Genomic DNA, 17,322 nt, shown 5'->3' with positions numbered 1-17,322 from the left:
ATTACAGTAAAACACTTGTTGTGACCAAAGATAAGAGTTTGAGCAGATGATCAGAAGGTAAGGAGAAAAAGCGCAACTACCTGATTCGTTGCATGAATTCCTGAATCTAAAGAGGAAGAGCAGAGAACTCCTCCCAATAAACCAGCATTAGTCACCATAGTTTTATACCACATTTTGGCCAGGAAACTAGCAAATGATAACATCTCATGATCATAGAGTCACAGACATGCATGCAAGATTTCGCAGCCCTTGAAAACTGATTGTCTCAACATGCAGAGTTGGAGGCAGCTGAACACATGTTTAAACACAGGTGATGCTATCAGCGTTCATGAAACCTGTGACAAGTATGGGCAGTTCTTTTCAGAGTATCGTGCAAGACCAGTCATGTACAGATTGTCTATTACACATCGCAGTCAATGATGTTTTTCCTTGCTCAGTTGCTAGGCAAAACACCCTTCTCAACTAATTTCACAGAATCAGTCAGGACACTGCTAGCACCAGCAGCCTTTTAACAAGGCAGTAGATTTCCAAGAAGCCTTTGTTTTTGTCTAATAGCAAATCCTGGTATTACAGACTAGAGAAACTGTAGCTATTTGTTGAAAATTTTATTTTATTTCCAAGAAGAAAGTTGCACTGGGCAGTGCAGTAGTTCACTGTATCACCCTGGAAGATTTCATCCACCTCAGTGGGTCCCGTGGTGTGTTTGGGCTCGAACCACCCTCAGCCCAAGTAGGTACCAGCACTTTGTTCCTCTTTGCAGCACATCTGCCATACGTTTTGAGCCCACAGAGTCTGTCAAGCCTTGATGGGAAGAGGATCTCACTGTCTAACTACTTCCTAAAAGAGGACCAGTAGTGCCCCCTCCTGTGAGCAGCCCCGTAGCTTAGATGCTGCCTTATCAAACCTAAGCTCCTGGGCTCTCTGCAGAAAATGGACACAAAGTCTTCTTTCCAGAAAAACAAAACCAAACAGAAACCGCCCCCAAAGTCTATGTGCATTTTGGTTCGACTAGCACAAGATTGAGATTTAGTACTGAGGTGCAAAAATAGTCATTGCCTACACTCTGCGCTTCCTCATCACTCCTGACCATTCTTGAAGGGCAGTGAGAGACTTCAAAGGTATTCAAGGTCACTTTCTGGCCTCAACAAGATTCTCTGCAAAACACAGGATTTTTCTCCTTCAGCTGGCTTTCCATTTCTGGTCTTTTTTCTTTCACACAAGCACTAACATGTAAGTTCAAACATGCCAATGACAGATGTACTAAAATAGAGGTGAAGAGAACTCTGTAAGCATCTCCAGCTTCTCCTGTCAGGCTTGTCAGGTCAGTCATGAATCCCCCTGCCCCAGGCACAGTTACCTCCGGCTCCTTTCCCTCGGGCTGTAGCCATCTATTTGCCCAAGGGTAAAATATTTGAACAGGTAATCATCCAAATGTAATGACCCTCTGTCATCAGCTTTGTTGCTAGGTGCAAGAATTGTGCTTGGAATCTCTTGTAGGCTTTGCTGCAATTTGGAACCAAAAGACAACAAAGAAGCCAGCCAAGCCCCACTTTCAAGAAAATGCACCCCAAATCAAACAGCACTCAGAAACTGGAGAAGCTTGCCAAATGCTCATGCATGTGATAATTTAGTCAACCAAATAAGTATTTGGTAACTTTTGATTTAAATTCACTTTTATTATATGGGCATGTTTTTTGCTGCATACCTGCAGTTCCCGTTACACATTTTAAGTCAGTCAACAAGCATACATTTTTGAAGGACAGTTCAGAAGGGAATTTTCCAGACTCTGGAAGAATATTGTACTTCGGAGTGTAGTTCTGAAAATGAGCGTGGCTGTTGATGCATTTTTAGGCAGCTGAAATATATTCTAAAGAACATTTGGAAGTTGCAGGTCTGAACAAAAGAAGGATTGGAACGATGTTATCACAGACAGAGAAAAGCTCAGGGCTGTTTCAGAGGAAGAAGAAGAGGACCCATTTTTACTAGATAAAAGTGCACTGAAAGGCACCCAAGGAGAGAACTGCCAGTTCTAGATGGACAAGAGGGAAAAAAAAGATGGGCCTGAAATATAAAAGCAAATTCCTGAATCTTCAGTATATCTGAAACCAGATATAGGAACAAGATTCTAAATGAAAGGATAAAGAGAAAGTCCCAGGAGGAGTGAATAAGGTCAATAAGGAATGAGTGGCATAAAAAGCTATCAGGAAAAAGCTTACAATAAATCATAAAAGCTAGAAGATACTGGCCACAAGCATCAAGGTTTCACAGCACATCAAAGCAAACAGAACCAACAGTGTTAAAAAATCAGAAAGATACTGAGAGAGAGAGTGGAGAAACTTAAAATAATGAAAGGGCAAAGTAAATACTCATTTCTGAAAGTGCTACCATCTTTGTGGAGCCGTGTTAAGATATGCTAAAAAGATTTCTTTCCAAATTCTATGAAAAATAATTGCCCTGGTTCCAAGAATGTGCCTGACAAGGTAAGAATTAAATTATCTCTGAGGTAGAAAAGGCCTGCCTTTACAGGTATAAAATGAACAGTGGTAGCAGAACACATCAACTCAATGACCATTCCCCTGATAGCCTGATACATGTTTTGTTTTAAAGAAACAAAGCAGAGTTTCTTCTTATTCCCTACAACAGTACCATCTGACCACATCCACTATGTAATACACTATTTTATTTAGTAATTGGGGGGTGGGGAGGTGGGGGTGTTGATTGTCAGTGTAGGAGAAATAAGTAAATGAGTAAGAGTGAATTGCAAATACTTTCTTCTCTGCTTTCGGACATGGTGCCTTGCATATAGGGCTGGATGGGGAAACAAGCCCCTGACTGGGAACCCAACCACACATGTTTTGTGGATCTGAAATTTCCGTGGGGCTCTGCCTGGTGCTGGTGTGAACCCCAGAGAGGATTATTCACATGAGGAAGTGTTGAAAGAGCAGCCCTTGGCTTAAAACCCTTGGGCAGCTAGCCCTTCCCCTGGCTTCACTCTCATTACTGGGATGATATGGCTCTTGTCCTATGCAATAGGTGTTAATGGGGAAAAAAAAAAAAAAAGCAACGCAAGCACGAAAACCGGAATGCAACTTATACATGCAAAGATGGTAATTTAAAAACACAGCTCTTCATGTGTGTCATCTGCCTTTTTGGCCTGACATCTAGGACACCCAGTAAGTGAACCTCCAGCACAAACACCTCAAGAAGCTTCTGGCAGAGCTAGCCTGAGAGCTTCCCAGCAGCTGTGGCCCTCTGTGAGCAGCAGGGCAAACTGCCCACAACCAGCACGCTCCAGCATCCTTCCGCTCTTTGCCTTGGACATCCCGTGCAAGTCGCTTTGCATGGAGAGAGACCAAGGACTGCAGTGTCAAACCGTCAGCTGCAATGCCGCCTTGCTTCAGGTTTGTTCTTAACAAGTTTTTTTCCATGCCAAAAAGCTCATACAATGCTTTCCAGAGATTAGGATGGAAATAACAGCGAATTACTTGTGCATCAAATCCCCCTTTGCATCCCAAAGCCTGCCTTGCCCCCGTTGGAAACGCTTTGACCTCTCGCGCAAATGGCAGCACGTTCAGCGCACACATTTCGCACGGCGGAACAGGAAATGGGGTAACACGGAGATGCCACATCTGCTGTGGCCATTGCAGGGGAAACGCCACCAAAAATTCGTCCGCCGGCCTGCCTGCCAGGAGGGGCTTTTCTGCGGGCAAGCCGTGGCGTAAAAAGCGAGAGAAAACCGATCTTGTTGTCGTTGTAAAAAAAGTAGAAAATCGTTTTATTAAAAGAGAAAGGTGTTGAACGTACGTGCGCCCAGAAGGGGGGGGGGGGGGGGGGGGGGGCGGATCCTCTACCCGGGGCCACGGGCGGCCGGGTGGCCTCGGGGGGGGTGGGGGGGGTGGGGCGGGGGCCCCGCAGGGCTCCGCGTCCCGCAGCACCTGGCAGCTCGGCCCCGGCCCCGGCGGCGCGCCCGCGCGCTCCCGCTGCCCGCCCACCTCCACATGCACACACCCGCGGCGGCAGGGCGAGCGGCGTCTGCCTCGCTGTCTTCGGTTCGCCGATTTGATTTCCCCCCCGTCCTCGCCTCTTTTACTTAAATTTTTATTTCATTTTATTATTATCACTAATTGTTTGCGGGGGTGCTCCGGCCAGCTCCCGCCGGAGAGGGTGGATTATTCCTCAGGGGATACCCGGGCTCCTCGGGAAGGTAGGCAGCAGCTGATGCAATCGGGGGGAACGGCGACCCGGCTCCCCGCGCAGCCTTTGTCTCCGCGCCGCGGGGCCGGAGCCCGCCGCGGGCCGCGCTTTGTCTGAGCCGTGTGCGCGGCAAACACCCCCCCCCACCACCCCAAAACGTGCCTCCTCGCCTCGGGCGCTGCCGATTTCGAACCCCAAGATCGCGCGCGGCGCGGCGGGGAGGGGATGGGGACGGGGAGGGCGGCGGGGATGGGCTTGGGGATGGGGACGGGAGCGCGGCGGGGAGGGGATGGGGACGGGGAAGGGATGGGGACTGGGAGCGCGGCGGTCGCGCTGCGGCGGGGCGGGGGGCCGGGCCGGCCATGCGGCATCTCCCCTCGGCGGCGGCGCGCTGCCGGGCCGGGGCGGCTGGCGGCCAGGATGCTGCCCTAGCCAGCCGCGGCGGCGTGCCTGGAAAAAAAACAAACACACAAACAAAAAAAACCCGACAGACCCGGCAGTCGGCAGCTACGAGCTTTCACTGGCCGCGCCAAAAAAAAAAAAAATAAAATGTTTCCCCCAAGCAAACGTGATGTCTGGAGCTGCGCGGCTGGGCCGCGTGTGCCGCAGCCCCCGCAAGATGCGCGGCCGCGGGTTTGGCCCTGCCTTGCTGGGAGACGCGCTTGCCTTTCGCTTCAGTCCAGCGCTGCCATGGGGTCGGTGGAAGTTTTGCGGTATTCAGAAAATGCAGGCTGGGCCCACGGCGCGCACGCGTGTGTGTGTCCGGGTGTATGTGTGCGTTTGCCCGTAAATACATAGTAACAGATAAGCTGCTCGGTTTTAGTGAGCCAAAGGCGAGAACAAAAAGGTACATTTGGATGCCTGTCTGTGCGTTTGCTCACGTGTGTACACGTCCAGCTTGCTCCAATGGCAAAGGTTAGTGCCATTGTTTTTCAGAGTTTGTAATGCAACCTGTAGCTAGGATGTATCTCCTTGTTGAAGAGAAGAGGAAGACAGGTGTAAACTGCGTGCTTTGTTTATGTGACATTGGAAGGACTGAAAAAAAACCCGTGTTTGGCAGCTGGTTTTGTCGAAGACGAAGCTCAAGTCTGCCTGTGCCACCAGCCGAACTCGCCACGGGTCCTTAGGCCATTCAGCGTCCCACGGACAGCACTGGGGCATTTCTACTAACCTGTGTTCCAAGTGAGAGTAACATAGTAACCTGTGCTTTGTGGGGCTTCATTCGCCTTTAGGTTTGTTTGGCTTTTACACGTGCTTGAAAGGCAAAATAACATGTACTGGCCATTGTTACGAAAGTCAAGTATTAGAAAAACATCCTTGTTAATTCGTAAAATAAATAGATTCTGGAAGGAAAAACAAAAAAAAAAAAAAGAGAGAGAGAGAGAGAGAGAATCCGAGTCTAATAGTCTTAGGTTGGAAGTAAAAACAGGTAAAGGGAGAAGGAAAGAGCATCCTTCTGTCTAGCTTTTACTTCATCTGCCACCAAAGCACCAACTTTGTTTAAAAAGCCTCTAAAAGGAAATTCCATCTGTTGCTGAAGGATACAGGGTATCTATAACTGCCCTTTTCAGGCTTGGAGCCCATGCCGCAATTGCTCTGAAATCAACAGGCAAAACCTGCCTGAAATCTAGGAATTGCCATATTGCTTGTGAGCAGAGGCCTTCTGCTGTGGCTCGGTGGAAATTCACTGACTAAAATGGAATCTGCTTCACTGTCATACTGAGTGACTCCTATTTGACTTTGCCTTTTTGGAAGGGTTTTTTTTTTTCTGTTTAAGAGGCACCATAGAGAGGGCACTTCACTGAAGCACACTGCAGCATCCTCTGGTTTGTCACTTGAGACTGTTTATGCTGTAGTTGGACCAATTGGGCTCTCCAGGCCGCGTGAGAATGGGAGACGTGTTGGCAGCGAGCGCCACGGCTCCACATACCCCTGTGCAGAGGATTATCCCCCGAGTTCGAGGCTTTCTGCAGAGTGCTGTAGAACATGGAAGATCAATTGTCCTTCATCTCCAAATCCTGCTTTTTACAAGGGTTTTAAAGGATGGAAGGGGAGGCACGGCTCTCTCAGCTGGTCCGTTTGCGGGCTGCTCATTGTGGGTCTCTGTCCTACATTTCATTGGAGTTTTCTGGTTTGGGGGTTTGTTCTTTACCAAGGGAAGAGGTGACTGAGCAGAAGCCAGGCTTCTTCCTCCTGTGCTCTCCCCTGTCTTTTTCTCAGCTTGCTCATTTCTGTAGAAACAGGCTTAGCACATAGCCTGACAGTGACCACCAATTTAAAGTTTGTATTGTGAAGGCAAATGACATCTGGTAGGAATATTTAAATACTGTAACCCTGAATTCAGTTTCCTTTCTGATAGGTACTTATTGTTATGACTGCAATTCAATCCAAGTTTGAGTGGCCACTCTTGGGGAAAATGGCAGCTTTTTCATGTTGAAAGCGTTTTACGGCCCTTTTGCAGTTAATGCTCATATTTGTGTGAGCTTATCAGGTAAATATATCATCTGCGTCTCTTACAGTCAAGAAAACTGAGGCAAAGAAATTACTTGTAAACTGGGGCAGAGGGAAAAGTGAGTTGTGTATGAACTTAAGCAAAGGGTTCTTGCTTGTATAGTACAAAATTTATTTTAAATAAGAATTTCAGAGCTGCTATTTAGCCCTTATAAATATACCTGGGCAGTATGTTTTGTTGCTGTTACCCATCAAGCCCCACTCATACAGCGCTTCCACTTTCTGTGGAAGAGTTCATTTGTGGTGGTGCGTTCTGGGATCTCTTCAGCAAAACCGAGACTGTTGAGAGGATTTCACAGAGAAATATAATTAGGAAAAAATGTGAGTATATTCCTCTGCCAAATGCCTTCCCTAAATTGACTGGGAAGGGCTCAAAACAAAAATGTACTTAAAACCATTTTCCTTTATGGCTCATCTTTAAGTGTTTTGCCTAAAGTAATGAATCACTGGGTGAATCAGACTGGGATTTTATGATTTCTTATTTGCCTGCCTTTGATCAGCTGAGTAGCCTGTCGAGACTGAATTTGGGACTGTCTTCCCTTTCTTTATGGCAGCACGGAAGGGCAGTGTGGAGAGTGATGGGGCAGAGCAGGAATGTTTTCCTGTCCTGTTGCAGCGCAAGGTCACACAGTATCAAGAGAAAGGCTGAGAATCCATGTTTGTGCTCATCACGTTCTTTTCTGAGTTTCCTCCTCAAGACTTTTGTCATTTGTTGGTTTCCCCCCCACCTCACTTTTTAACTGTTCCCATCCCTCACGCCACGAGGGCTGTGTGAGAGGGAGCCTGGAAAGGAAAGGTAGTGGCTTGCAGCTACCGAGCAAACAGCTGCAGCGCTGGAAGGCCTTCGGCTGCTGCACTGCCCTCGGCCTGGCAGCATTGCCGATGGGCAGGACGGGTTCATGCTGGCACCACAGTGGTTCTCTGGAGTGCCCTCAAGCCCATGGGGGCTGGTCACTGGCAAACTCACTTCCTTGCACTGCTCCTGTGGCTGCAGCCTGCTGCAGAGGGGCAGAACGGAGGAGCTGGAGGTGATGACATCTCAAGCACTGCAGATGTTTGCTCAGTGGATGTGAGTCAGTCTTTAATTTCCAAGCTCTTTGTTATCTCGGTGGCTCTTCTCTAATATTTCCGTTTTGTCCTTCCTGTAGACGAGGGGTAAATCAGCAGCTTTGTGTTCTACATGTCAGGTGTCACTAATGCTGAACAAAGAGGAGATAGTTGCTTCCCTTCCTAATGTGATACTGTTATATATAAAGCCTATTATTGCTTTTGTCATTTACGTGAATAGTCCATACACAAGAGTTTCAGGCTCAGTGTTTCATTATTTATGTCCATGGTGTCTTACTGGTCATATTGCTCTTTGAAACAACTTTCAAAAGTATAAGCAAAGAAAAATGTATCACATCTCAGACTATGAAGGAGTAAAAACAGCTTGTGTGAAACTCAAGCACTGGATTCTGATGATTCGTAACCGACCAAGAGCAGTTTTGGCAAAACTTTTAAGAAGAAAGTTGAGGCATATTTCAGCTTTTAAGCAAATTATTTTGAATTCCGTAATTAAAATTGCTTAGCATGTCTTGGATATTTGCCATTCCCAAGACCATTTGACTGTGGGAAGCGTGCAGTGAATGGAGTGCCCAGTGAGGGTGAGTGTGTGTGCAAGGGCACGTGACAAAAAAACATACCCAGAGGTGAGCAAAATGATGTCCCAAACACCTCTCACATACTCAGTCAGCTTTTGGGCAGCCATGTGTCTTAAGATGGCACTTTTTCAAATATGTCATTTACAGGATATGAAAAAAACCAGCCTGTGAATTAAGCCATCACCATTACCACCAGGAGGGATGATGTTACTGTTAAAAACACAACTTCTAGCGAAGTGTTTTCTGAGATTACACCTCTTCCAGGTACTGCCCAGAAAGGATTCATACTTGAGCCAGCAGAAGTAATAAAGTTTGGTTGTCTGTATTACCATGTTTTTTCCAATACAAACTTTTTAAGCCCATTACTGCTGTTGTGAAATTTCACAGTCCAGAAAACTGGAGTGGCAGGGATATTTTTATTTATTTTTTATGTTTCTGAAGGCAACAGAGAAAATGACCTCAGTTCTTGGAATGTGCTTTAATGGCTTGTGAAGGTCTCAGCGTCCTTGAGAAAAATAAACTCGTTTTATCTTCTTGTGTCATCTCACAGTCCTCCTTCTGAAGTCCACGGCCAGTTGTAATCTTTCCCATATTCTGCAAGGAGCACACAGTGAATAAATTATCCATAATGGGTTTTACAAGACATGTCGTGGGATGTTTAAAGAGAAAGACAGACTCCTAGGCCAGAGCAGTGTTTTTTCTACTAAATGGAGAGGCTGGATCAGCCACCAAACACAGACCTTTGAGGTTCCTTTGGAAGGGTCATTAGCTCTTTCCTGTTTTTTTCTCAGGGTGATTCCTGCTTCAAGGAGTGTTTGTCCATCTGAGTAGAAAAGTTTGAAGCAAGAGCAAAATTCTTACTTCTTCATCTTGATTTACTCTGCATGTGTCTGGAGAGAGAGGTTTGATGGCAGGTCTCTGGAAATTCTCTTTTTGGGAGGTTTAAGGTTGGGCAGAGTAGCATAGTGACTGGAAGCTATTGGGATTGCTGCAGTCGCTCTTCAGATGATTATTTGCTGCCTTTCAACATGAAAGTTGAAAGTCTAGGAACTTTTGCCAGCATAGCATTTCTATTTGCATTTACATCATGACATTTCTTGAATGAAAAGGCCTTAAAAATACAAATATTACCATGCTGGCTTCCGTTATAGCTCAGCATCAACATATGCTGAATTTTTATTAGTTGAAGCAATTTATTGATTTTCTTCACACAGCATTAGTGGCACCTACACCTGAGGTGGCAACCTGCTTAGCTCAGCTGTCCCAACGTTGGAGCTCTTTTTAGGAGCAAAGCTATTACATTTGCAAGGGGCAGCTCAGCGTGGCTGCAGACCCCTCCTGTGGGGCAAGATGGATTGCCCTCCGGCAGCACCTGTCTCTGCTGTAGACGAGGCCAAGTGATGAGCCTGGAATGAGCACTTGACTTGTAGGGAATAAAGCTGGTCGACATGAACCCTGTCCTTTGGGATTGTAATTTTATTTAGACTATGATTTGTCGCATCCGTGAACTTGAAATTTAAAGTAGGTGATTTGGGGGTGAAATTCATGTGACAACCTGTACTCCACTGACTGTGGAGGGTGCTTAGAGTGTTAACAATAGCAGAGGGTTTGCTCTGAATATATCTAAGGTAAAGTTATCTTTGCAAAAAAAATTCCATTTACATAGTGTTTTTTTCCAGGTATCACATTTCTATCACCCTTTCTCTCTGAATCTGCAAGTATGTCACAAACTGAGTGTTATTGTCGCTATTAACATCTTCATTTTACAGCTGGAGGTGCTAAGGACAAGTTGGTTATCCTTTGCCAAAGACCTGCAGTGAGTTCATGCCATGACAGTGAAAGTTTTGATCCCCAGGCCCACCGCTCTCCCTTCACCCTCCTCGTGTTTTGGCACTGAGATCAGTTTTTTTCATACTTGGAAGTGCAACGCATTATTTCACTCAACACTTTTTTGGTTTCAGAGTTTTGTTTTAGTGGGGTTCTTTTAGAAAATCGCTTGATCTAGCAAGAACCTGAGGCAGATTCAAAGATTTGCCTCCTGTCAGGAGCCTGCCTGAAACCTGGAATCCACTGAAGTGATTGCTGGTGCTTTAGCTGGCACTGCTTGCACCAAGATTTTGCTCCACCATCACTCAATCAAGTCTCCATAGAATCAGAGTTTTGTTTAGGACAGAAAAAGCTTGTCACTTTTGCACTGCAAAGATTCCTTGTAAATAAACCAGCAAGCCACGTTCCTGCCAGTCCGGCCCTGCAGCATTTCAGCTACTGAGGGGCAGAAGAGCGAAGCAGGAGCTGCACATCAGTGAGCTGTGAAGTCTGCTCTCCAGCACACAGTTTACCTCACAGGAGTGCTAATTTCAGCCTCTGCTTTTGGAACACTTAATGGGGAATTTATTAAGCGCAGGCAATGTCAAGGCAGTTCTGAAAATCCTCCTGGGAGACAATGATGCAAAACGGCACCCAAAGGGAAGCTTCTGTGCTTGAATTTTAGACGAACCTTTCCACAGGTTTTTTAAATGTCAGGGGATACAGATCTCAGTATAGAGGTTGTCAGGTCTATTAAGAAATTGTTTATTTTAGGAACTCATGGTCACAAGAAGCTCCAGGATTCAGCGGGCTTGGTCCTTGCCACCTCAGCAGTCACCATCTCCTGTGGCTTTATCCTTTTATAAAAAGATCGTGCTTCTTTTCCAAAATAGGTAGACTATTTTATCCCTGCAGCCTCTGGGAAGACTGTTCCAGAACGTCACTGCTAAAACCACCCTCTGCTTGCCAGTCTGCATTCATGTATCAGCAGCCTCAATCCATTCATTCTTTTTCTCATGCCAACGTTTTAATACCCGGTCGCTCCCCTGGTATCTGTAGTGGAAATCTCTTCTGTAGAGGAGTTGAAAAGGACCCAGCTCACATCCCCCCAACATCGCCCTCGCACCAGACTGTACCAGGCCCTCTCTGCCACCATAACCACGTGCTTAGTTGTTCCTTCAGTAGCAAAAAGCAGACCCTGCCCACTGCAAGCCTCGAGGCTAGCCTTTAGACTTTGCACTTGAAATTTGGACAGTTTGAGCTCTTGAGGAAATGTTAAGAGCACATGTAAACTTTAAAACTACATTTCTGAGAAGGTATTTATAGGGAGAAAACTGGTCATTTGCAAAACCCTTTTCGGCGTGGTGGGGATATGGTATAAATCAGAAGTATTTGGTCCTGTAAACTTGATTTGAAACAGGCAGATGTCGTAACTGAACAAGTGAGCTATGTCCTTCTACCTCAACATAGTGCCCTGCAAGATCTGGGGATGTTCCTGCTTCTTTGGTTGCATGTGAGCAGTTTGATGTGTTTGAGGTAGCCCTGGGAATTTAAAAAATATCCCCAAATTAATCTGGCATCTATGTGTTCATCACATACCCCAGGGTGAATAGTTGTTTGACAATACTGCAGGAAATTCATTCACAAAATGGGAATTCAGAGAGCTGTGGTGCAGGGACTTGTTTGTGAATAACATCCTGTTGCCTCAGCACCACGCTGGAGTTGTGGCTTAGCTGAGAGTGGTCAGACTCTGGAAAATGTTGGTCTTTCAGCTGATTTGCATTGCTGATGAGGAAATATGTCACTGTAGCAGACTTGTCTGATCTGCCTTTGGTGTTATTCTTGGTGCTTTTATGCAACGCATCTATCAGAGGAGAGATCACCTGATCTCTAGATAATAACTGCTTGACACAAGATATACATTACTCTTTCTTCCCGTGATACATGAGCGTAGGGATTTGGTTTTGTCTGTTTCTGTCCTTGCTTAGAGTAAGTTTAACGATACACAAAGCATCCTCTGCACATCCTCTTTACCAAAAAACCTTAACATATTCAAATAACTGGAATACAGATATTAGTAGAACAGAGTACTGGGATAACTATCCCTCTGTTCTATCCACTTAGCAACAGCATGGACACAATGTATTTTACAGTTTTAAGACGGAAAGGAGAACATACAGAAGATGAATGCTGAATATCGAAATGGGACTTGGACAAGCAAATAATTTTTATTCCTTAATTTGCAGGTGGTTAATCTTTTTTTCCTGAAACAAGTAGGATTGGTTTGCTTGCTAGTTTATAAATACAGATGCTGTCTTCAGCATTTGGTTGCCGCACCAGGTAAATTTGTAAGGTTAGTGAAGCTGATCGCATTAAGGCATGTAAGGTTACTACTGTTCTGCAGCGTGTTTAGGTTTATCACCTGAGGTCCTTCTAACGGTACAAAATTGGTTGGCTAAGGACAGTCTGTCTTGCCCAAGTTTCACTGGTTTTGTCTGATGATACCGACTGCTGTTGGTGGTATACATCTTGGGGTTTTTTCTTTTCTTTTATTTAGGTTGCTGGCAGCGTGGCTGCAGTTTACTCACAGATATCAACCAAACGTTAGTGTTTGGAGAAACACTTGGATAGGTACAGTTCCTCACCCAAGATGCCTTTCAAAGCTGGATTAGAACTGACTGAATTGCAGAATATGACTGTCCCTGAAGATGATAACATCAGCAATGATTCAAATGATTTCACAGAGGTGGAAAATGGCCAGATAAATAGGTAAGTATTTTTCCACTGATGCTGCCTGTGCTAAGAAACACACTGTTTAAAAACAGCATTCTAATTTTCAGTATATGTCTTGAATTATTCATTATCAAGTCATGCTCCATTTGAAGATGTAATTTGAATTTCATATGTGACATCTGTCGGGCATAGGCTGCAACAGCGGATAAAGCAAACAGCGGCAATTTATTCATCGTTTTGAATCTTTCAAATCAGTCTAATAAAATGCACAAACATATAATGTAGCAAAAAGTCAACATTTTGAAATGTCTGCTTGCACACAGCAAAGAAGTAATAATAATTAATACAATTAGACCAATGGCATCACTTGGGGCAAATCTCTTTGTTGACCCTTGATCTCTGATATGACAGTTTTAACTTCCCTGGCCACCTCCATGCGTCCAAGCCTGTGGGGGTTTACAGCTGGCATGGTTGACAGCAAAGGTAGTGTCAGTCTACGTTCGCAATTCGGCAAGATAAACTGGGCAGTGGCTCGTGCTCCCTGAGGCAGGGATGGCAGGAAGATGGTAAAAGAGACACTTAAGCCTATCTCATGTGAAGTTAAAAAAATGCATCTATTTATCAATATTGGTGAAAGTTACTGGGTTTGTTCATTATTAGGCTGTAGGCTTTTGCTGTAAGCTGTGCAGTCATTTCCAAAGAGCAGTCTGTTCCACCTGAGAGTGGTTCTTCAGGCCTTCCTACCAGCCTCCAACAGGTGCTGAGCTGTCCTGTTTGCAGAAAAGACCTACTGACAGGCCCTGTTTGGGTTTTGTGAGCTGTAAAACAAGAAGCTGCTTTTTGATCAAACTTCCTGTTCAAATATTGCAAACCAAGGTGGAGCACACCAGCCATCCAGCGCCTGTGCAGGGATCCAGCCCTGCCCGGCACTGGTGCTGCTGGGAAGCTTCTGCTGGCACATCATCCTGCTCCTTTACTGCTGGGCTGCTGCCACCTGTGTTTATGGTCCTTAAAAACCTCTTCTCTTGCCCTTTCTTCCTTTTAGCAGCAGCTTCTCTGCCTACCCAGAGAAACTCACTTTCTAGTGTAAAAACAACATTAAGAGCTGTTTTTCCCCAAGTGAGGTAGAGTTGTGTGGCTCTCACAGCTGTGTGAGCAGCCAGGGAGCTTGGCAGCGGGTGCAGGAATAAGGACCTGGCATTGGCCATACAATGCATGTAGCAAAACCAGCCAGCCATACCCTGGGACTGAGTGGGGGGCCATGGCTGGTGGCGTGGACAAGCCCCCTGGCAAGAGGGTGCCAGCCTGACCCCCCCCCCCACCCTGGGGAAGTCCCGGGGCGGTCGCCAGCTGCACCGTGTAGTGGTGCAACCGCAGCACAGCTGCACTGAGGAAGATTAGAGCTGGTCAGGAATTTTCTGATGCAACTGCTTTGATGGAAAGTGCCAAAATGAAACACAAACCACTTCTGTTAAAAAAAAAAAAAAAGGGAAGAAAAGGCAAGAGCAAGGAAAAAAACCTTCCAACTTGCCAAACCAAAACAGTTCTAGTATGAACCTGCTTGCTTTCCTGCTGGCTTACTTCATAAGGCAAGGAGCTCAGGGGCTGACAGTGGTAAATTTGCTCCCTGGAGCCTGCTGAGGATTTATATCCTCAAGAGAAGGAGTGGCTGTACTGGGCTGGCTGTGCCTCCCCAGCACTTTGGCTGGTGCCACCAGTAACTGTTACTTGTTACTAACCCTGTTAGCACTTGATCTTTTAGTGAGTGTTTATGGAGGGTGCCTATGTGCCTGATCCCCTGTGGTCACAGTGTGCTTGTGGAGTCAGGGCGTAGTAAGCATGGCAAGGTCTGGGTCGGATCCAGATTGCCTGCAAAGGGAAGAAGGAAAGTGGGGCAAGGAAAGAGTGTCACAAACTCAGAGGCAGAATTTCTGATTACTGTTCTGGCTTTTAGGTCTGATCTACATATTCCACAGTTTTCCATTCCTTTCTGGTTAACATTTTTCCTCTGCAGAGTATCATTTGGTTGTAGGATGTAGCCCATTACAGTTGTCGAGTATCCCTCTTGCTGGGGCACTCACAGCACAGCTACTTACTCATGCATCCCATACATGAGTATTTTGCCCTACATATCCCAGTGTGTTCGTGTTCCCCCCCATGTGTAAAATGAGTTTCAAGGCAGCTCATGCTGACCACAGCTTCCAGCGGCCGCAGCAACTGCGGCACTGGTGCAGCCCCATCAGCAACCCCTGGGGCTGAGGCTGTGGCTGAGTCGCCCATGGCTACTGCCCTGAGCCAGCACCTCCATGCCGATGCAGGTGATGAGCAGGTGGGCAGCCCCTGCTCTGTACCCCATGCCAAATACAGCCTGAAAGGATGTGGTAATTCCCTTTCTATGACTATTTTGGCAAACGCCCTGTCTCCATGGAATAGAGGGGAACAGGCGTACGGAATAACATATTTTGTGCTGCCTGGCACATGGTGCAAGGCCTTGTGAAACTCCAAAGTCCGTCAAAATCAGTGGAATTTTTTATGTTGATTTCACTTGAGCTTTAGATTAGATCTGTAATTTTCAACTAACTTTCTTTCATTGTTTCAACCTGTTTGATTTTGCACTCTGTATTTAATTTAAACACTTCTTTCTTCCAGTGCATAATTTTTCAAGCTTCATCTAGAGCAGAGTTTTTAAGGGTCTTTTGGAGAAGGTACACAACTGTTTCCAGATCTGGTTGTAAACTCCAAATATTTCTTGATCTGGTAAAAAAATTCTCTAGTTTCCTTTGGAATTCCAGCCTTTTCTGAACCTAAATATGCAATCATGTATGTAGTTGTATGTAGGGAGGGGATGTTGTTTGGAAGGGGCTGTATTGGGAGGTTTTTGTATTGGATTGATTTTCTTTGTATGCAGATGTTGAATTTCTTTTTGGAATGTCAGTAAAGAGACTTGCATCAAATCTGGATGTGGATTTGGTGACTTTTAACGATGTGTCCTGGCTATAAAATTTTGCCATCTCTGCACATCACTGTAAACCAGTATTTAGATGACCTACTCCTTATCTGTAACTATGACAATGCTCTCAGGAAGCAGACGGCTGAATGGCTGCCTTGGTTTACAGCTACTAATTAGTCATCAGCACCCCTTGCTCAGTCAACAAAGTTGTTGGTAGATATACCCAGACCTGGTCCCAGTTTCATAGTGTAAGTCAGACCAAGGTTTCTTCTGCATTTCTTGTTCCTGCCTGCCCTGGAAATCTTTGCTGTTGCTGAAGTTAGTGCTCTGTTTAAGAAGCTGCCTAAGGATAAAGTTCTGTCATCTTGGCAAAACTAGCTTTCCCTAACAAATGTTAAAGGCATTGTCAAATACCACTTTAATTTAATTACGCTTAAACAGATCTCAGACAGCTAAATGTTTTTTGGCTAACTGCTTAGCCAAAATGGTTAGCTCAGGGATATCATCTTAATCAAACATTTCTCATTTAAGTCCTTTAAGAAATTGTATTTGGAAACCATGGTTAAACATGGTCCTTTTAAAAACACTTTATCAATAACACTAAGTTTCTACTTAGCACTGAATCAGACCATGAAAAGAATTAGACGAAGAAATTCTTCCCAAGCCAACCGTGAGTCTTCAGGCATCACAAGGATGAGCTGATTATTTTTTGGCCAGGGTATTTTATTAATGTGTCTGGAAAGGTTTGTATAAGCTGTTCATACTCAGCTGTGATGTAGGAAACTCAACAGCAAAGCAGAAACATATAAGAACAGGTTATGACTTTTAATGATGAGTAAAGCATTTGAAATGGAGACAACAAACAGCACAAGCGGATTTCATGCTTGTCAGGGAGTCAGAAGGCTTTGATGGCACAGACAGTCCTACTGCGCATTTCCACAGCACCTGTCACAGTGGCTAGTCCTTGGGAGGGCTGGGAGAGGCTGGAGTAAACAGTCATTTCACTTCATTCATATCATATTTGTAAAGGTCAAATATACAACATTCTATGACAATGAATAGCTCGCTTTCTAAGCACATCTATTAAGCAGAGCAGATGCATGTCACGGTTTAACTAGAAGTTCCAGTATTCCAACATATGTTCCCTTTCATATGCTATAGAGGAAAATTTAAAAAATGTTTATACAAAGCAAAATCTTGGGGAAATTTGTTTCTGTTGAATCCATTGGATTACCTTTTCCCTAGTTTTTCGGTTTGGTTTTGGTTTGTTTTTTGTTTTTTGTTTTTTTTTAATATAAGTTCAGTAATGCATTCCATTATGGAAAACGTAGACTGTCATAAGTTACGTCTGTACCACCTGCTGAGTGTGGTCCCAAGGCAACCTTCCTGTCTGGACTTGCAGGTTAAGTTGCCAGCAATAGCAGATGCAGCACAGCCTCTGGATCAGGCAGACCCACATCCCCCACCACTGCATTGCTGCTGAGC

General features: G+C 45.2%; 1 protein-coding gene across 4 annotated transcripts in view; it reads left to right on the top strand.

The window, feature by feature from the left end:
* Positions 1-3,907: 3,907 nt before the first annotated feature.
* SLC38A1 (solute carrier family 38 member 1) overlaps positions 3,908-17,322 on the top strand; it is a 40,478-nt gene continuing 27,063 nt past the window's right edge. For 2 of the 4 annotated variants that reach the window (XR_013928972.1, XM_080392567.1), the window contains exons 1-2: positions 3,908-4,204; positions 12,712-12,923. Coding sequence is in view for 3 of the 4 variants with exons in the window: in XM_080392567.1 (XP_080248693.1) it covers positions 12,805-12,923 (119 nt within the window). In the remaining variant the exon portion in view is untranslated. Of the gene's footprint in view, positions 4,205-6,553; positions 6,686-6,716; positions 7,775-12,711; positions 12,924-17,322 lie in introns of those variants that run through there. The other 2 variants (XM_080392568.1, XM_080392569.1) reach the window with 2 other exon arrangements.

Source organism: Falco punctatus, assembly GCF_963210335.1.
Source record: "Falco punctatus genome assembly, chromosome: 6".
In the NCBI taxonomy this organism is placed as follows: domain Eukaryota; kingdom Metazoa; phylum Chordata; class Aves; order Falconiformes; family Falconidae; genus Falco; species Falco punctatus.
The sequence above is the reverse complement of the archived record's forward strand: the minus strand, read 5'-3'. Positions and strand labels throughout refer to the sequence as shown.